Raw genomic sequence first — 21,432 nt, forward strand, 5'->3', positions numbered from 1 at the left:
GTTTGTGGGATATGGTTTATTAAAACATCTTTTGTGTCTTCCTGTGCACAGATCTGAACGGCGATATGAATGTGAATGGCATCACTACTGCAGATGGGGCCAGCCAATCTGGCCCTCACCCACCTTCTTCCTCTTACACCCACATGAGCGGTCACCAACGACAGGACGCCGTGAGCTATGACTACTTGTGGGGCCAGTCCCAATATAACCCTGCCATGAGCTCTGGCACAGGTTCTGGTTCTGGTTCTGCTTCTGGCCATGGAATGCACCAGAAACCGGGCTCCCAGGGGGTGATGCAACAGCAGCAGCCTCAGCACCACTTTCAGGGACATGGACAATACCAAGTCAACGGGAGCATTGGGGGTTCTCGACAACCCCCATTAGCAGGGGCACAATACTGGGGCAGAGGAAATCCTGGCCAACAGCATGAGGGTTCAGCCATGCCAATAGGGTACAACTCTCATGGCATATATGGCAGTTACCCAAACCAGGTTCACTCTGGCCTTCCACAAGCATCACATCACCAGCAGCCTCCTCCCATACAGCATCAGTCTGCAGCAGCGCTTCATCATCACCCGCATCACCCACAGCATCAGCAGCCTCAGCACCTGCAACCGCCACAGCAGCAGCATTATGGTATGGTGCCTAATGGAATACCCTATTATTCCCATCAGCCTCAGCATGCACCACTGTCCTCCCAGCAGCCTCAGACTCCAATGATGCCCACCACACAGAACTTCACCCCCCCACAAGGAAGTCCTCAGCACCATCCAATTGGCCACGGGGGGACCAGTAGCCCTCTGTCAGTGCAAGTACCAAGGATGTCTCCCTCTGCAGTGTCTGATAGTGGTTCACCTCAGAGAAAGCAGAGTCCTGTGAGAGGCAGTTCAGCTCACTCCTCAGGGGTTCAAGGTGAGTAACTCATTTGGGGAAAATGGTTTTTAGAATTATGGTTTTTAATCATTTCCCCTCTCAAAAATAAAATGATTTTGATGTTACAGATTTTAAACTTTGTGCTGTTCTAGACTATATGGGCAAAGTTCATACCATATACATATTTTGTAGTTTGATCTTTTTTTTTTTTTTTTTTTTTGATAGTTCTGATATCTGAGATTTCTATAAGATGTGTGATGCTAACTAATTTGTTTTCGTGTGTTTTTTAGTGCACATGAGTGAGTCCTACAAAGAAGTGGATGAAGGTTACAACGGTGTTGAAAGGGCTCCAGTGCCCCAGCGGCTGTCTGTTGGTGAGGGTTTCACTGTGAAGCCCCCAGAAACCCTCTTGCCCCCCTCTAATGACTACATCCCACGACTACAACAGCCAGTTGTACATGCAGAACCAGCAAAACAACATCATGACCTGGGAAATCTGCACAAAGAGTTGAGTCCTCCCCCTGCTTCTGGACCTCCACCATCGGTGGCTACACCACCTCGTCAACAACAGATATCAGCTGCACTTCCTCAGACAGTCTTGGGACCTACGGCTAAACAGTCCTTATATTCCTCAGCAGCTTCAGAATCCGCTTCAGGAGTTTCTGCACATGCTTCAGTTGTACTGAAAGCTGGAGTGAACACCTCATCAGCTGTGGCTGCACCACCGCCTCAATTGCTCACCACTCCTCCGTTGTTGGTGCAAGGCTTGAGACCTGTTGCTGCTCCTGTGCCTCCAGCTTCTGCTTCTGTGTCTGCAGCACTTTCAGCTTCTTCAGCAACTGCTTCACCTCAGATGGGTCAAAACTGCTCCAAAGCAACGCCTCCTGCTGTGTCTGCACCACCTTCTGTCATATCTCGCAGTCAGTTTGTGGCTGGGCCACAGTCAGTTGATAGCCCAGGGACTAGGGGTCTGCAGGTTCCTCAGTCGTCTATATCTCAACATGCACCTCCAAAAATATCCACTCCTTCCTGTGCACCAGAACCTCCCCACAAGGCAATGACTTCACACCTAGTAGCCCCAAGCCCTGCATCCCCTCTTGCTTCCTTGGCACCTACAACTGTTGATCATTTTTCTCTTACTGTAGACTCTAAACTTCGTTCTGTTATCTCTGCACCTCCACTTGCTTCTGAGACCACATTATCTCAGTCGCATTCATCTCCTCAGCAGTCGGCTGCACGTCTCCCTGATGCAAGCTCTACACCTCAGGCATTCCCACCAGCACCACCTCCTAGTTCCAGCGCCCTCAAGTCCTCGGTTTCTTCTACTGAAAGTGTAAAACATCTTGGAGATGCTGCATCAAAAGTTTCCTCCTCCTCTTCTCAAAGTCCAGGACGTATGGTTTCCCACGAAGCAGAAGCCTTTGTCAAGCCCTTCTCTCCTCAGAAATCCACTAGTGAACCTGATGTAAGTCCTCCATATCACAAAGCCTTTCCAGTGGACTCCAAGCAGGTGTCCAAACAGGAGTGCCATGCAGCTTTCTGGACCGAACCTCTTGTTAAAAGCTCTGTATCCTCTCCAATCATCACAGTTGCAAAACAGCCAGACATGGATGTCAAAAAGAGTCCTGAAACCAGGGAGGACCACCAAGCGGCTCCTGGAAAAGAAAAAGAAGAAACTTTAAACAATACCATGGACACTGAGAATTACCCATCTTTAACTGAGTCAGCCTACACAGATACGTCTGGTGCTGAGGATGCTGAATCTTTGGACGATAGCTATGACGTTTCCCTCAACAACACTTCTCAGGCTGAAGGCTCCTCCATGTTTACTGATGGATCCTGGGCCAACGAGTCCAGGGGGTGGTTCTCCCAAGACAAAAGTAGAAGACAAGACACCACTGCAGACAGCTACCTTACCACTCGAAGCTCCAGTGACGATACCTCACTTCAGGATTATTCACAGATGGATTACTCCTCCGTAAATGACAGTTCACAGAATCAGAATCAGACATCCCAGCTGTCTTCTGTAAATGAGTTTTCCATTCATTTTACTAAAGGTGAGGTTTTTAATGCTTAATTCAATTAAGATGGCGGTTAGGATTAGGGATAATTATGGTACATTAAAAAAAATATATCTTATGCTCTATTGAACCTGATTACTTAATGAAATGTGTTAAACAGTTTTTAAATACACATTAAATTTATTTTTCCTTTAATTGCTGATTGGACTGAAAGTTTTTATTTTGATCAGTTAATGTAAGGAATGCGCCAAAATGAAATTTTCTTGTCAAAACCAAACCAAACTAAATCAAATAAACATTTGGCTGAAGGCCAATTATGGTATGTGGACCTGCCACTGCTGCTGGAAAAAATCCTAACATTAGAGTAAACACTGCACATTTATTTTTTAAATAAATAGGTCAATGTGTGGTATAATATATTCTGTCTCAACTTTTTTTGGCGACTGGTATAACCTAATTGGTGAGTTAATCCCCCAAAAATATGTAGCTGGCAAATATTTGGTACACTATATTTAATGTACAGAAAGTTTGCTTCTGTTAGTCTGCTACTTATATACAGGGTTCGTACAGTCATGAAAAACATGGAAAAGTCATGGACATTGAAAATAGCGATTTACAGGTCTGGATAATTGTTGGAAGTTTTGGAAAAGTCATGGAAATAATTAATCAATTTCTAGTTAGTTGTTAGTTTTAATTGATTTTTGGTTTTATTGTTCATGTCTGCACTGATGTTTTTTTAAAAATTGAATGGTCATGAAAATTTGCCTTAAAGGCATGGAAAAGTCATGAAATAAGCATGGAAATGTATTGATTAAAAAGTGTAGGAAATCTGTGTATAAAATGTATATCACTTTTTAAGTTGATTAAATGATATTTATAAATGTTGTACGGCTTGTGATCCTTCACATTACTCTCTGAAGGAAGTAATAAATATGATTATTTTGACAAATGAATTAACACAATTTTAGTGAACAATTTGCTATTTTTTTCTTCTAATAGTTTGATTAACATTATTTGAGCAATATTTCTAATATCACTAAGACTTTATGTAAGCACCTCTGCCCGAAAGTAGCTTGCTTATATTAGTTAAACTAGTGCAGGTGCTTAAATACCCCAGAAGGACAGGGTGTTAAGATAACACGCATTACCAAATTTTCTCTTTCCTACAGTTAATGAGGCGGAAGGTGCTGGTGCCCCAGAATTAGCAGTCCAGGCTGACCACACAGCCCCTACACTATTAGACCCAGGAGCACAGGCAGGCGTTGGTGTACCTGACTCAGAAAATGGCGCTACCCTACCACTGTTTACAGCCTCCTGTGCCAAGGCCCTGAAGAAACCGCGCAAGCCAAGGACACCAAAGGCTTCAGCTTCTCCTGATAAAAGTAAGTCTGTTATTATTTGGCGTAACTTTTTACTATTGCTATAGTGCTTTATACTGTTGCTAAATGTATTAATGTACTTTTGGTAACACATTTTTTTAATATATAAATTTTATTTATTTATTTAAGTATGTAGGTGACTTGCCTGCTCCAATATAGACAAATTTGAGACTGTCCTGCGTGTCTGGTCATCCCATCCATTCAGCCCCTGTCTGCTTTGATGTGGCATTAAGTGGTGGGACAGCTGTGCATTGCCAAAAAAGCTGTTCAGTCCCGCGTTTAGCTTTAGCTCTCTGCTTTTTGCTTTAGCTCTCCAGGTTAGGTTTAGCTTTATTCATAGGTCCAGCCGTTAGCTTTATCTTTTTTCTTTTTTTTTGCTTTAGCTTTTCAGGTTTAGCTTTTAACCTATGCTCTCCAACTTCATAGCTTTAGTGCTTTAGCTCTTTAGGTTTAGCTTTAGCATTGTGATTGGCTAGGGAAAAACACAGATCATTTGATTGATATTTATTAACTTTGTAAGTGATATTTATACACACATTACACTGTGGTCACTGAGGAGCCAAATCAAACTGATTAGAAAGAAAGCTTGATTCCCAGGGGCTTTAAAAATGTTGTGAGTTAATTAATTTAAATATGCTCTGTGTTTAGCAGGTTCACCTGATGTGAAGAAAAAGAGACGAAAGTCTACACCCAAAGTTTCAAAAGAGGAAAAAATGGAATGGAAGAAGAATAATGGAGAGAAACCGCCACCACAACCAAGGAAGAGGAAAAGCTCCAAAGCCGTATCAGAACCTGCACTCGTTGCTGATGGTGCTGCAATTCCTGCTGGAGAAGCTACAGAATGCATCACTAATGACCTCAGTCTGAGTAATAATGATGGACTCTCTGTTCCTAAATGCAAGAAAATTAAGAAACCCAGAGTAAAAGACATTACTGCTGTTTCTCAATCAAAACCCAGTGAGGATGGTGAAGACTCCACGGCAGGTACGTTGCCAACTGTAATTAACTTCATGTTGAGCAAACATGGCTTGTGTCGGATTTTTCCCGTTACATATTAATTTTTTCCCTCTTTTTTTTTTTTTTTTTTTTTGCTGAAGGAGAAACCCCAAGGCGCAGAATAGCTACTGAAGAGCAGGTCAACTTCCCTCTGCTTCATGGGTCAGTTGCAGTGTATATATATTTTTGGGATTACAGTTATTTTTTAACTGTGCATGCCATGTTTAGGCAAATTTCAAATGTATGTGAATTTGTTTTGAACACGTTAGTTGGAGGCGAGAGATTCGTGTGCGGATGCTGGAAGACCGCCTTAAAGGAGAGACGTGGTACTACAGCCCCTGCGGTCGCAGAATGAAACAGTTCCCTGAGGTGATTAAGGTGAGCAGACTGTCTATGCTTTTATTTATTCAATACACATGAAGGAAATCATACAGTGCATCTCCTGTGTGTGTTATATTGTATTATAGTATTTCATACACGATTCATAACTTTTTTTTTTTTTTTTTTTCATATTTAAAATGTTTACAGCAGTTCAATAAGGAGTGTGCTAAAAATCATGTTTCTAAGCTGACCTCATAAAAATCATGTGATTTAGTGTTGGTTTTAAGCCTTGCGTTATTGACACCCTGTTTTCTGCTTTTAGTTTCTGAGGAGACACCAGGATAATCTGAACGGGGTGACGAGGGAGCACTTCAGCTTCAGTCCACGGATGCCGGTGGGGGACTTCTATGAGGAACGAGACACACCTGAGGTTTGTTTGATTTAGTGTTTTTGATGTGGTTTTTCTGGTCTGCTGTGTTTAGTGAACACATGCTATCTGCAGTGCTAGTGTTGTCATGTAGACAAAGTTTTCTGAGCTTAACTGGTGTAAATGTAAACACGTTCTCCCTCTATGAAACATCCTGCAATTATAGTAATATAGATTTGTTAATTGAATTACTTTTTAGCAGGCCATCATTAACCATTTATTAAATGTATAAATATGGTTGTTACATTTTATTTGGAATTTACATTACAGTGACTTTAGAAGCTAACTTGCTAAGCAAGATTTATTGTTATGGGCAACTATTGGTCATATTTGTTGAGCTACACAAACATAAGTGGTTTGTAATACAACATGCCAGATGTCTCTATATGAAGTTGTAGAGGTTCCTAATGGTGTCCTATGTGGTAATCCATGCATCTTAAATATTCACTCAATTCATGCCAATTTTGCAGAAGGGATGATAGTATAGTGTGTTGATAGTATGCTGTGGTCAGATAGTGGACATGCTATCTGTCTCTTTAAGGCTCTTTTTTTTTTTTTTTTTGGACTGTTTATATGTTTAAAGATAAAACCAGTGTTCATAACTGATTTCCACTATTATCTGACACACAGCTTTTTTTGAGCAAGTAATACATTTGGGCAATAAACTAGCAATGTGTCAATGTGTCAAGATATTAAGCTCTGTACTGTCTAGAATTCAAATAAATAAATTAAAATGATGCATTTTCCCAACTGGACTAAAGTGTAAGGTCCAAACCAGAATGTGTACTGATCTTTTATACCCCTAGTTGCCATTATCTAAATTACAGCTATGTGATGTGATGCACAATATTTTTGTTTATCACAATATTTAAAGACATGATCACATTGCATTAGCAGTTACAGATTTGTAAAAACTGCTTTTCAGATATTCTCATGCTTAATACGGTGAGCACAACATTCAGTTAAACAGCACTAAATACGCTCTTTAATGAACAGTTGAGTATATTGAAATCATATGAAAATGTCACAATCCAATAAAATATCTATTTCCCACCTCTAAGTTAAATGTTAATTGGCATCTCCTTGAAATTAACCTCCCACAATTTTCTGTGTACACATGCAGGGTAAGAAATGGTTCCTCCTGGCCAATGAAGAGGTCCCCTCCATGATCATGTCCATAACGGGCCGACGTGGACGCCCCCCAAATCCCGACAAAGAAGCCAAGGTGCGACCTCGAGTCGGTCGGCCCAAAGGAACTCCCGCTCGTCGCCCGGGCAGACCTCCCAAACCCAAGATGATCGACCTTCTGAGCAAAATTGATGCCAGGCTGCTGAAGAGACTGGAGGCAAAGGGTACATGCTGGTTATTTTAGCATGGTTTCTTCTATGTTGCCTGCATTTACATTAATATATCAAAAGTTTTAACTGCAGTTCTAGTGTTGTCATTTTTAGTTTAACTGGTGTAAATGTAAACATGCTCTCCCTCTATGAAACATCCCACAATTATAAATATAACAATATATTAACTGTATAAATATGGAACAATTAAGATGTTCCAAGAAAAGTAGAACTTATTGTTATATAATAATATTTTTCCTTTTTTGTTTAACAGAGGAGCTTACAGAAGAGGAAAAACAAAAACTGGTTAAGATCAAGAAGAAAATGAAGAAAAAGGTAAATATTTCATAGCTCTATAAATTAAGCTTTATTCAGGTTACTTCTGAGAAAAATATTATTCCGATTATTCTTTACATGTGTGTCTCATTAGTTTAAGCTGTTTATGTCCCTGTGAAAAGATGATTGACATTATCTTTACTCAGGCAAGAATGAAAAGAAGAGAGGATGCTCGGAACAAAAAGCTCAAGCAGGAAAAACAGAAGGCTAAGGTAAATTAATTATTTATTTTTTATTTTCCTTTTCACTGCAGTTTACCAACGCATTAAAGGCAAGTTGCCTTTTTTTAAATGTTGTGCCTAATTTTGTCTCCCTTCCAGTATCTGACTCCCTTAGAGTGCAGGTGTCCTGCAGCAGAATAAGCAGATTTATTATTTTTTTATTCAGGTTAATAAATAAGAGTTGATCTACAGTTACAGTAGATACAGAAGTCCGTGTAACCTGTTGTACCCATACTGCTGCACAACACGCCTGCACACAAAGGAGTGGAATTTTGGGAAATGCCCTTCTTTTTCTTTTTCTTCTTCTATTGTTTATTGGGTGACAGGTTTCCCCCTTAACTTCTTTTAATTTGTCTGAAGTTATGAACCACCTAGAGAGGTGTTTAACACTACATACAAACCAGAACATGGTTCAGTTGATCTAGATTGAGACCACACTTTTGCTAGTTTGGTTTAAATCAAATAATTTATCTCATAACTTATCACATTTAGTATTTAATCCTTTGTTAATGTGTTAACACAGTTGGAGGGCACGCAGCCCACCGACGCAGAGATGGACCAGTCTGTTCCACAGCCACCCAAGAAGCCTGGCCGCAGAAGGAAAGTTCCAGTTCCACCTCCTGTAGAAGTGGACCTGGAGAAGGCTAGTCCGGTGAAGAGGGCGGCGACGGCCCGCAGCAAAGCCAAGGCTCTGGCGAAGGCGCAGGCTGAAGCTGAGGCTCAGGCCCGGGCTGCGCTGGCCGCTAAGAGGCAGGCGGAGAGGAGGGCGCAGGCACAGAAGCGATTAGAGGAGAGGAAGAGGCAGCAGCAGATCCTGGAGGAGCTGAAGAAACCTGCTGAGGATATGTGCCTCACTGATCACACGGTAAGTGGACGGACTGAAGGGATTTGTTGAGCACTTGCTGTGTAATCCAATTTGTATCTTGTTCTTGTAGTGTTCATTTCATCATAGCCCAGAAGTATAATTTCCACAAATGGTATTTTGTGTTTATAATCTTATACAATGTGAAATTGCTTTTATTATTTAAGATATAGAGGTCATCATCCTTGTGTGATGCGAATTGTTCTGCTGTAAAAATGTACAAATATTTTTATCTTGCCCTTGATTTGTTTCCTAATGGTAATGCTCCTCCAGATCCAATGCATGTTTAACTGTATCTTGACAGCTAAACTTTTAGGAGATTTTGCAGGACATTTTGATACCTATATAAAATAACAAAGTATATTCAATATATATATATATATATATATATATATATATATATATATATATATATATATATATATATATGTATATATATATATGTATATATATATATGTATATATATATATGTATATATATATATGTATATATATGTATATATATATATACATATATATGTATATATATATATATATTAATATTAGGCCTGGACAATAATTCGATAACGGTATTTATCGCGATAAGAAATGTTTCAATAACGGTGATATCATTTTTGTGTCATATCGATATGTATTATTTACAGAAACACGGCTCAGCTGCGCTCCGTTGGGCCCCTAAAATCTCTCGCGCTGAAACTCGCGCTGAAAATCTCTCGCGCTGAAAATCTCTCGCGCTGAAACTCGGCCGCGCTCCGGTCAGCATCTAAAATCTCTCGCGCTGAAAATCTCTCGCGCTGAAACTCGGCCGCGCTCCGGTCAGCATCTAAAATCTCTCGCGCTGAAAATCTCTCACGCTGAAACTCGGCCGCGCTCCGGTCAGCATCTAAAATCTCTCGCGCTGAAAATCTCTCGCGCTGAAACTCGGCCGCGCTCCGGTCAGCATCTAAAACCTCTCGCGCTGAAATCTCTCGCGCTGAAGCTCTGCCGCGGTCCGGTCAGCATCTAAAATCTCTCGCGCTGAAACTCGGCCGCGCTCCGGTCAGCATCTAAAAGCTCTCGCGCTGAAACTCGCGCTGAAATCTCTCGCGCTGAAGCTCGGCCGCGCTCCGGTCAGCATCTAAAATCTCTCGCGCTGAAAATCTCTCGCGCTGAAACTCGGCCGCGCTCCGGTCAGCATCTAAAATCTCTCGCGCTGAAACTCGGCCGCGCTCCGGTCAGCATCTAAAATCTCGTTTTAGAATCTCCTAAATCTTTATTCTGGCTGAAACACTTTTGTAGTTTATGTTATATCTAAGTTATTTATAGTTATAAAAGCCTATAGGTTTGCTTATTTGACTGTGATATCATGTTCCTTTTATGTATATAAAGGCTTTTTTTCCTTATCCTGGTTGAAGCACTTTTGTTTTGATCTGTTAAATTTGTTTACGGAAGAATAAGAAGCTTTGCCTCTGTTGTAAATGTAAAGTTATTTATATTGGTAATATGTACAGTACAGGCCAAAAGTTTGGACATTCCTTCTTATTCAATGCGTTTTCTTTATTTTAATGACTCTTTCATTTCATGACTCTTTCATTGAATAAGAAGGTGTGTCCAAACCTTTGGCTTGTACTGTATATAGGTTATAGGCTTGTGTTTAACAGAGATGTCATGTTTTTATTTTGCTATAAGTGATTAAAAGTGATCATTGGTTTATTTTGACCAATTTTTATTTCTAAAGTATTATATAGTTTTCTTTGAAAGGAGGCTTTAAAGACTTAAGTTTTTCTTAGGCCATATCGTGTAATATATATACATACATACACACACGCACACACACACACACACACACACACACACACACAGCGGATATTATTTTTAAGAAGTGTATGTAGAATTCAATCTTCAAATCTTCAGTTGGGAGGCAAATATTAAGACTATTATTTTGAATGTGATCAATCTCTTCTATTGTGTGGAAGTTTTGTAATAATTTTACTGAGAAGGAAACGTATTAGTACTTGTTTTTTTTTGTGTTGTTGACTTGTAGTTAAAATAACTTGTATCATTTTATGAATTTGTGCAACTTCTTTATAGAGTTAAAAATTAAATATTTGTCTTTTTCTTTTTTCTTTTTTTTTCTTTTAAATGAAGCCTCTGCCGGAGCTGTCTTGCATTCCTGGACTGGCACTGTCAGGTGTGACCTTCTCCCACTGTGTCATAGTAGTGGAGTTCCTTCACAGCTACGGAAAGGTACTGGGTCTCCAGGTGCCCAAAGACATCCCAAGCCTGGCAACCCTGCAGAAGGGTCTTTTAGATGTTGGAAATAGCCAGAAGGAGCTGCTGGATCTCTTGGTGAAACTAATGGAGGCTGTGTTGATTGATCCTGGACTTCCGCCTTACTATCAGGTGGGTTTCATGTAGGCAAATATGAAAACATTCAAACATATATACTTCAGCAATGTTGAGCAATATGCTGAAAATGTAAAACCAAAAACGTGTTTTCAGTTCTGGACCAAGTAAATAAGCGGACAAAATAAAAATTAAAATTTTTATTGACAAAACAAATTAAAATTTAAAGTCATATTGCCAATTTTCTTTAAAATCCGGATTTATTAAGCAGGCGTGGCAGCAAACCCACAATCCATGTACATGTGACTTCAGTAGCATTACTGTGATGAGCAGTACGATTTCAATCAATTGGATAACTAGCTGAAGTAAATTTATGATTTAGAATCACATTAACATTGCATTGTTTATGTAGCTATCTAGCTAAATACATGACTATGCTGAATGTATTGTGCTTTGGTGTGTTGTGAAATGTAATTAATGTAAAAATTATACGAGAAGAGAAAAATGCATTTGGGCAATTTAGTTAATTGTGAAAATTTAACCTCAAATTTAATTAATATCTGCAAATCTAGGTGTGTCTCTAGTTGTATGTTTTTATATGCTTATACTATCATTAATTTGACACGTAATTGAAACAGTTCATGCTATAGAGTTTATTGAATGCATGGTCATATTGCAGTATGTGTATTTGCATTATTATTTGACTCCAGTGATTTTAGTCACATAGCGCAGTAAAAAAAAGCATGTGAAAATCACCATTAATGTAAATGTGTAGGTGTCTCTTGGTCACAGTCTTATACAAATTCTACTCCTAAGAATAGTCTCATTGTAATTTTAATTGTTTTGGTTTTTTCTTTTTCTTTTTTTTTTTTTATAAGGGCAGTTTGATAGTGTTTTATGTTGCAAATGATTATTTTAATGTGCTGTTTTTCCCCCCTGTTTCTCTATGGTTCAGTCGGTGAAGATCCTTGGTGAGAAGCTGGTAGATCTGGAGCTAACCCACAACACTGTGTCTGAGGTGCTCCGAATCTTTCTGGAATCCCATGGCTTTGAACTGGAGGTGTGCAACACTCTCCGCACTAAAAGCTTCCAGACCCTGTGCCCCGAGGTCAAGGCCTCCATCCTGGCCTTTCTGGTGGAGGAGCTCAATGCCAGCAACACAGTCATTAGGTTAGTATTGCTCAGAGTTGTGCATAATTTTGTTTTAAAAAGGAGATCTGTAAACATAAACTTCTGATATTTTTTTTCCTTTTCTTTTTCTTTTTCCAAATGAATTTTTGACTCAACACTTAAGAACATCAGGGGTTCAGCTGAAAAGTTTTTTTTTTTTTTTTTTTTTTTAAATCCATATCACCCAGGTCTACTACCAAGAATTAATTTGAATTTAAAAATTTCTACTGTTTTGATTTTCAGAGAGGTCGACAACTCCCTGGAGAACATGGCCACCTACAGGAAGAACAAGTGGATTATTGAGGGCAAACTGCGCAAGTAAGATACAAACTTTTGTTTCTGGAGCTACAATTATGTGTAATAAAAAAAATCTAGTTTATCAAATGTTATTTGTGTGTGTGACAGGCTGAAGGCTGCTTTATTGAAGAAGACCGGCCTCTCTGAGGAGCAGCTGTCTTATGAGGATCGGAGGCGGAGTACCCGTATGGGAGTGGCTGAAGAGGAGAGCCTGGAGGAGAACAGCCGACTTAAGAGGGGCGGCCGCCGCCGCCGCCGACCTAAAGAGGAGCCCAAACTCACAGAGGTAGAACACTTTTCACATTTTTTTCCTTTTTTGCATTTTGAATGGTGTTATGCAGTGTTTCTATAGCCCCACTGATCTTTATTTTAGTAAACAGTTACCAATTATTTATTATTGGAATGCGTTTGTTTCCTGTAATACATTTGTAATTATTTATTTACTTAAAGGCTGAAAGTCCAAACAATGCAACAGTTCCCGAACTGGAGCGCCATATCGATAAGCTAACCAAGGTAAGACCTGTGAGCAAATTAACAAACATTACATTTACATTTATGGCATTTGGCTGATGCTCTTATCCAGAGTGACTTACAAGGTTGTTCTTATTACATGAGGAGAGCCAGTGTAGTGTTACGAGTCTTGCCCAAGGACTTTTATTAGTGTATCATAGTGTAGTCACCCAGATCGGGAGTTGAACCCCAGTCTCCCACATCATGTGGTAGCTCATAAGCAGGCGTGGTAATTCTCCATCATGCCACACCAACAATTATTAGGATCTATGCTGTAATTTTACTGATTTTGAGCTAGAGATACTAGAAAAAATATTAATGATAACTCTTAACATAGTGTGTCCATCTGTGGATTAAGTCCTGCCCCCAAAAAGAGCCAATCGCTGCTTTTAACAATTTAATATGTGTTCTGGAGCATCTCTGGTGTGAGCTCTGACTAAAAAAGCATGAAGATGTGTTTCCAAACAGTATCAGTAAACAATTAAATTTACTTTTAAATTGAAAGCACTCTGAATATGTTATTGCAGAACCTGAATTCATTTTGTTGTTAAACTACAACAGTTATTACAAATCCAGTTCAGTTTATTTCTATTTGTTTTCTTATATCAGCAGAATGACTGTAATGCCCTGTATTGATCCTGTTTTGCAGCGTCAGGTATTCTTCCGCAAGAAGCTACAGCAGTCTTCACACAGCATGCGGGCAATGGCTCTGGGGCAGGATCGCTACCGGCGCAGATACTGGTTGTTGCCTCGTATTGGTTGTGTGCTGGTAGAAGGTGCAGAAGATATTTTGGGTGAGTTTCCTGCATCCAATACTCTGACTAAACTGGGAAATGTTGTGTGGCTGACAGTAGAGGTGTGCCATATCGTACGCAATAATATAGCCAACATTTTTGAATGTCGTGAACAATATTATACCCTGAAATATCGTGCCATATCACCCAACCTTAATTAACACATTAGTAGGGCTGGACCCGAATATTCGGGTATTCGGATATTCGTTCGTTGAGTAGGTATTCGGTTTTTAATTTTGGTATTCGGATATTCGTTTTTTTTCTCCTTTCCAGAGTTCCACCTCACTCTAACCACTTCTGTTCTCGCGGGTCCCGTCAGAATATCTTGCGCGCGGGACAGAACTGAACTGTTATTGGCTGGAGCGGGAGTTTAATCCAGACGATGCGGGAGCAAATTAATAAATAGTTAAGAAAACTGTAATAATTGTAAAAAAAAAAAAAAACCTAAAGAAAACTCTCAACGCGCAGGATGGACCGACACACACACGCACACACCGATGGTGTTTGGACTGGGGTAAGGAACGGGACCACACTATTCAGCGCTGCGGTTTTAATAAATATATAAGTAAATTTGAAGCATTAAATGTAGTTTATTTAATTTATATTAGGAACGTGGGGCGGGAGCGGCAGAAATGTGTATGTGGCGGGCGGGCGCGGGATTAAAAGAAGCAATTTTTTTGCGGAGCGGTAACGAGACAGAAACGCGGGAGCGTGGAAGAGTGGGTTTAAAAATCAGTCTCGCGCAGACCTCTATTATACATGATAAAAAAAATGCAGGCTCTTCGAAACTGATTTATATAATAAAACGTAAGGGGTAATGTGGCAACAGTAGGGGCTAAATCGGTTACAAAAGCCTGGCCTACAAAAATGATGTCTGAACGAATTTCCTCTTATCTAATATAATTTAAAATGGTTTAAAAATATAAAATAATTTCTAAGCAAACGAAATATTTAATATTGAGCTTATAGCCCAAGTGCAAAAATACAAAATCAGTAATACGGCTATGCCCTGCACAATGCTTAAACCGAAATAGACCAAGTACAATAACGTCATTAACAATGACTTTCCTCTGCTCTAATATAATTTAACATGGTTTAAAAATATAAAATAATTTCTAAACAAACGAAATATTTAATATTGAGCTTATAGCCCAAGTGCAAAAATACAAAATCAGTAATATGCCCTGCACAATCCTTTAACCGAAATAGACCAAGTACAGTTTACAATGACTGTCCTCTAATATAATCAACAATGTTTAAGAATATAAAATACTTCCTGAACAAACGTTTTTTTTGTTTGTTTTTTTAAGCAAATAGCCTAAGTGTGAAAACACAAACAGCAATTTACTGGGCTGGCTTGCGCAGCGGAGAAACCGTGCAGCAGCCTCCTAGCCTGCTTACGCAGCGGATAAGCCGCGGTGTGGGGCAGCAGAAATTCCGGGATGAAAACACAAAGAAATCTGGGCTAAAAACACAGAAAAAATATGGGGTGAAAACACAAAAATCCGGGATAAAAACACCAAAAATCCGGGGTGAATATGTCTCGTCGGTCAGAGCAAATTTAACATTTTTCAGTGGATTAAAGGGGCCGTGATTTGCTTTTTTTTTTTTTTTTTTTTTTTACCTCTTTTTAAAAAAACGAATATTCGAATATTCGCTTCGAATCAGTGCCGAATATCCGGAGCTCAAAAAACGCTATTCGGGCCAGCCCTACACATTAGGGTACTACTTTTTTTTTTTTTGCTGTTTTAAGCAAATTTAAAAAAAAAAAAATCATAATTCTTTTTTTTTTACTTTAATGCTGGCTATATGGAGATTTTGCCGTGCATTATTAGTATCATTATATTCTGGGTTATTGACTTCTGTTACAAATCTGATAAAATTCTTGTAAAAATAACAGTCTTAAAGTTTAAGGAAACACTGCAAATGTACTTTAAATATGTTCGTCAATTAGTCATTGGTTTTATTGCCTATTTCCTCCTTTACCCCATATTTGGCAACAGAAAACATTTTGCTGACAATCCTATATTTGTTTAATCCTGTACTTGTTTAAGCTTAATATTTTTGGTTGCCAAATTTAGCAAAAAGCTGCCCCATTGCAAATATAATCCTAATATTGTAGTAGATGTGCTTTTCTACAGATTGAAAAGACATTTTGTTTATATTTTACAGCTGGGTATAATATATAGAATTGGGCTCTGTAAGAATACTGTTATTGCAAACAAGACCTTAAAATTATTTATTTTATTTTTTTTTAAGCATTTTTTATTGTTCTTTAACTTTTTACTTTTTATACTTACAATTAAATCAAAAAAGTGTGTGTGTGATTTTTTTTTTTTTTTTTTTCCTTTGTGTCTTTGCAGCCTCAAATGACATTCTGGTGAAGGATGTTCCAGTAACCCCAGTACTGAAAGAAGTTGTGTCCCCTGTAAAAGTGGAGGTTAAAGAGGAGCCCCCTGTATCTGCTGTTTCCAGTGACTCCAAGCTCCTCCTCCCTGCTTCCCCTCCCCCCTCCCACCCGTTGCCTCCCTTGTCCAGTCTCTCCCCTGAAGTGGATCCTCTTCCGGGCGAGGCTTCTCTGATGAGCAGCCCCCGTGGGCGTGGCCGACCCCGCAAAATCAAACCAGAAGTAGAGCTCCACCTGCGCACCGCCAAGTGCCGCCGCCGGCGACGCAGCAGCAAATCAGGTGGTGAGGATTCAGTAACGGCGGCGGGGCCTGATGCCAGAATGCCGGACCTCACTCAGACAGCCTTCCAGACGTGGCTCAGCCAGAACCAGGGTTCCGCTTCAGCGGAGGCACCAGCGTTACTATCCGGGGCTGGACAGGGTGGGGATGGCAGCCAACCAGAGGACGGTATGAAGGACATGGCAGAGATAAGAGGACAGTGGTTCAACCTGTTGCCTAAAGATCCGTGCGATGAGTCGTCTCTGTCCCAGCCGTGCGCACCCTCTTCTACCTCTCCTGTTAAAGACATGCCCTCCCCCTTGAATGTCCCACCTTTCTCTGGACCACTACCACAGGTCAGTGCTGCCGATGTTAGTCTTACATGGGCAGGGTGGGTGGCTGTTATGCTTGATGTGCTAGATATAAAAGTAAATCATGATTCTGATGAATCTTGATACATATTTTTTTTTTCCGTGTTGCATGACTCCTTGGTTGTTTTAAAGTAAAGAATCTGTAAATGTATTATGAATCCATCTATTTAATAGCATCTTTGACATTGACTATTTACTAAAAAAAAAACAATATTTTTTAAATTAATCAAATAAATAATACACAAATCTTGGATTAATGTTGATGGGGTAATATTAAAACCAGTTTCAAAGAAAACAGAAACAAGAAGGTTGAGGGAGAGAGATAGAGAGACAGACAAAGAGGGCGACAGACAGACGTAGAGAGGGCGACAGATGGAGAGAGAGCTACAGACAGAAAGAGACAGACAGGGAGAGACAGACAGAGACAGATTCATTGTTATTATAAAGTTAATAAAGGTTCTGCTATCAGGCTTCGTACAGGTGCTTAAAATCCTGGATTTGCTTCAATTCTAACGTTCTGTTTTTCAGGTCTGGAAAGTGCTGGAATTTTGGAGAAAGTGCTTGAAAATGCTTACAATTCTAACTACATTTACTTTACAATAAGTGTAAAATAAATAAGGCTTCAATTTCTTCTCCTTCTGCTATTACCAAACACAATTCTGGTTGTGTTCACATAAACATATAAAACCATCTCCTGCAGTGTAACAAAAAGCAAATCAATAATTTTAAGTATATGTATAAATAAATGCTCTTACTCACCCCCATATTTGACATACTACAGTAACTGCTCAATCAAATGAATAGGGTAAACATGCGGTGAAGAACATTGGTATTTAAATTGTGTGAAACTGGGGCAAATAAATCCATAGTTCCTGTTATTTATTTACTTAGAAATATATATATTTTTTCTCAGTAGAATAGTCGCTGTGAAGTGTGGAGAATAATTTTGTGATATATTGATTATCGCTGAATTGAAGTTTTGAGATGATATTTATCTATCATTAATTTACCACAGCTGAAAGGTGCTGGAAAAACTTGAAAATGGGCGAAAAAGTGGTGAATTTTACCATGTAAAAGGTGAATGAACCCTGGGCTATACAGAATGACCAGCCTCTTTTTATTTCCATTAACCGTCCCGAAAACTTACCGAACTGTGGGGTTTACACCAAGGTTACACTCCTAGTGTAGCTACATGTTCTAAATTGCTTGGCCTTTGTGAATCGAATTATTGTCGTCCAATTCTTGATCGAGATGCTTCTAAGACAAAATTTCCCCCATCCTTATTGTCAGTATTGATCACTAACAATGTTTTTAATTTTAAATATTAAAACACTGGTAATATTAAACATGAAAACCACTATTACCCTGACCTTCATGTCCGCTGTGATTGTGTGAACTTCTAGCCACAGCGGTGTACATGTGTACCTGCGTTCAGTCCTGTATCTCTTACCAAACCTCCTGCTGGTATTGATTTAGCTCTGTGCTATCGTCTGTTTTTCCAGGCTGTTATTCCATCTCCTCAAGTGTGCTCCACTCCAGCTCCCAGGCCCGGGAGGAGGCGCAGGAGGGGCAGCGGTGCCGGCCGGGGGCACTCTCGGGTTGGGACGGCGAAGCGGCGGGGAAGGCCACCATCCTCTCTGCTCCAGGAGATCGAGCAGAAGTACTTCACTCAGCTGGTGGTCAAACCCATTCCGCTCGGTCAGTGTTCTGTAGTTTTATTTCTGAGAGAGTTTTTTGGTTGATTTATAAACTTCAAAAGGTTTTACAGAAACTTGCCAAGTCATAACGTCTCCCTCTCCTCATCTTCAGCGATGGTGAAAGGATGGTGGTGGATCAAAGACCCCGAGGAGCTGACTGCCATCTTGACTGCTCTTAACCCCCGTGGTGTCAGAGAGAAGGTCCTCCATAAGCACCTTAGCAAACACATGGAGTTCCTGTCAGAGCTTTGCACACGTCCCATTACTGGTACATACATCTTTGCTCTTTAGATATGTGAGAGATTGTGATGGCTGTTTGTGTGCTTTACCAGTACTGAACTCAGATTGTGTACTATTTGTGTAAATATTTAAAATATTAATATTAAACTCGTCTTAGAATTAAAACTAAACTATAAGCAAATATATGGTGCTGTTACTAGTTTAGTTTATTCTCTTCACCTTCATTCATTTGTTCTGCCTCCGGTAGACCCCATATTCCAGCAGAAGGGGGAGGATGGTGGCAATCTGATGAACCTGACACAGCAGCCCTGGGAAGCACAGGATCGAGCCATGCAGATTGACCTCGGTGTTCTACAGTTGGTGGAGGATCTGGAGCAGAGGGTGGTGGGCGCCGATCTGCAGCTTAAGGTGAGCTAGATAACAGGTTCAGGTATATTTGCTTATCAGCCTTATTTTAGATGATATTTATATGGTTTTCTTTTTAGTTCTGTCTGTCATTTGCTTTGATTCTTTTTAATGGATAATTAGCTGGATAGTATTAAACACTATTTGTCAGATTCAGGATGCTCTTGGCCTATTAGGGTAGCAGTTCATTCCAGCAGGGGGCGCTGTTGGTGTGTGTGTGTGTAGTTAGTCTGCTGGATATGGCTGGGCTGGTATAGGCCAGGGGTCCTTTAGCTCAGATGCTGCATCATAATGTTCACACTTTATATTTAAAGATGGCTCCCCCCAACGGACAGAGCGACACTGAGAGTGCCGCCGATGCTTCAACTGCAGGATTTCAGGTATGAAGACATGGCAACCTGGGCAAGACGGAGCCACGATACAAGGCTTTAACCATCATGACAGAAATTCTCTCTTAACAAGCTTGAGGTCAATCAGCAGTTGTGGAAACTAAATCTGTTTACTTTTAACTTGCGCCTGTCAGTGAAATAGATTTCTGAATTCCTCACCTATTTCAGGAGTTTCTATCAGGTTTGTGTGATGTATTTAAAATTTCTGACTAATGTTAAAGAAATTTAAGAACAGAACAAAAAAAGAGATACTAAAATTTACGTACATGAATGCCATAAATTACACTAAAATAACACTAAATGTAAATAACTGGAACAGGTGAGTAAATCTGGTGTCTAAATCTGGTGTCTCTCACTGGGGCTAGTTGTCAGTAAAAAGAAATGCTGTTTTTTAGAAAGCAGATGTACTGTAAGCAGCATTAAAGAAGAAATGAGTGTGAAATCCATTTTGGGTGTAGTGAAACATAAGAACGAGTATGAACTTTTGTCTAATTGCCTATCTTCGCTCGCCACCTGCATACAACGCCTTTATTCGATGCTGCCAACAGACTTACGGTGCTAGCGATAAGGGCATAGCATTACCAAAAAATGAATGAATTCAGTGGAAATTCATGAATATTAGAGATTTTCATGCATTCCACAGAATTCATTTTGCAATCTTCATGTTGTTCATGCCTGTCAGTCTAATTTTCATGACTTAATTTAAATACCTCCAGGTAATGTGTATGTATACACAGTGCAGTTTCAAAGCACTCAGTGCTTAATTTTAAATCTCAGGTCACTTCGGATTCTACCAATAAACTGTAAAATAGTGATTTCTTTGCACAGGAGACAATATTCCCTCATCGATAGCATTGTAAACCTGTTGCAAGGATTGGCTACTATTTCTGAATGCTGAGGGTAAACGGAGTTGGGCTGTTCGACAGAAGTTCATACTCATTATCATTTTTCTCTACAGCCCAAGTCTATTTTACACTATTTCTTCTTTTAGAACATTTTAAGTAAGTGATTGGTAGTAGAAACCTGCTTTTAAAGAGGATTTTATTTATTTATTTGGAGTTTGAACTGCCATGCTGGTTGAGTCTGTCTGTCCTACACGGTGCTAGTATCAACCTCTGATAACTCTGTTCAGCTCCTAACACTCCTCTTCACTGTTCCATCTTTAAAACTGCACCAGGGCAACCCTGTTAAGGGTGTTTTTTTTTTTGTTTTTTTTTCCTCCGTTCTTATGTTACACTTTCAGAAAAAAATATATATATCATCGCTGTCATGCAAAAACCTTGTATCTTATATATTTGTTCTGATTTTCACTCCTCACCATTTCATGATTATTGGATGAACAGAAATGCTCCAAATCCCAAAATTTGTGTGATATATAAGGTTTTTGTGTAACCGCGATGATTGATTAGAACTGTCTGTTTTTTCTGTACCTTAATGGTTATAATATGTATGTGTGCTTTTGTAAATATGTGGTTACCGTTTTAAGCACACGTTCTGGTGGTGATGTACCTGAGATGTGGTCTTCTGATGCTCACTTTTTTTTTATTGGAAGGAGTGATGGGTGACAGATGATAAATGTGTATATACTAGTGCATCTCAAAAAAACAGAATACCATTGAAAAGGTAATTTGTCAGTAATTCAGTTCAAAATGTGAAACTCATATTATATAGGTGTTTTACACTGAGTGATCTATTTTTAAGCATTTTTTACAGCCAATGAAAAAAAATCAGTATCTCAGAAAATTAGAATATTATATAAGACCAATTGGTACTTTTACCAGAGTATGGGCAGTGT

The 21,432-nt window shown here is 39.5% G+C and overlaps 1 protein-coding gene across 6 annotated transcripts in view; it reads left to right on the forward strand.

Moving 5' to 3' along the window:
* The window catches only part of baz2a (bromodomain adjacent to zinc finger domain, 2A), a 353,839-nt gene that overhangs the window by 324,827 nt on the left and 7,580 nt on the right, over nt 1-21,432 (forward strand). For 4 of the 6 annotated variants that reach the window (XM_049462793.1, XM_007232999.4, XM_007232998.4 and 1 more), the window contains exons 3-24: nt 52-912; nt 1,164-2,930; nt 4,064-4,276; nt 4,922-5,257; nt 5,371-5,431; nt 5,539-5,647; nt 5,913-6,020; nt 7,141-7,369; nt 7,629-7,690; nt 7,837-7,902; nt 8,435-8,776; nt 10,901-11,155; nt 12,054-12,268; nt 12,512-12,586; nt 12,674-12,851; nt 13,016-13,078; nt 13,725-13,869; nt 16,233-16,891; nt 18,409-18,604; nt 18,716-18,871; nt 19,091-19,251; nt 19,563-19,628. In XM_049462793.1, coding sequence (XP_049318750.1) covers nt 52-912; nt 1,164-2,930; nt 4,064-4,276; nt 4,922-5,257; nt 5,371-5,431; nt 5,539-5,647; nt 5,913-6,020; nt 7,141-7,369; nt 7,629-7,690; nt 7,837-7,902; nt 8,435-8,776; nt 10,901-11,155; nt 12,054-12,268; nt 12,512-12,586; nt 12,674-12,851; nt 13,016-13,078; nt 13,725-13,869; nt 16,233-16,891; nt 18,409-18,604; nt 18,716-18,871; nt 19,091-19,251; nt 19,563-19,628 — 6,323 coding nt within the window. The remainder of the gene's footprint in view (nt 1-51; nt 913-1,163; nt 2,931-4,063; nt 4,277-4,921; nt 5,258-5,370; nt 5,432-5,538; nt 5,648-5,912; nt 6,021-7,140; nt 7,370-7,628; nt 7,691-7,836; nt 7,903-8,434; nt 8,777-10,900; nt 11,156-12,053; nt 12,269-12,511; nt 12,587-12,673; nt 12,852-13,015; nt 13,079-13,724; nt 13,870-16,232; nt 16,892-18,408; nt 18,605-18,715; nt 18,872-19,090; nt 19,252-19,562; nt 19,629-21,432) is intronic. The other 2 variants (XM_049462792.1, XM_049462794.1) reach the window with 2 other exon arrangements.

Source organism: Astyanax mexicanus, chromosome 13, assembly GCF_023375975.1.
Source record: "Astyanax mexicanus isolate ESR-SI-001 chromosome 13, AstMex3_surface, whole genome shotgun sequence".
Taxonomy (NCBI): domain Eukaryota; kingdom Metazoa; phylum Chordata; class Actinopteri; order Characiformes; family Acestrorhamphidae; genus Astyanax; species Astyanax mexicanus.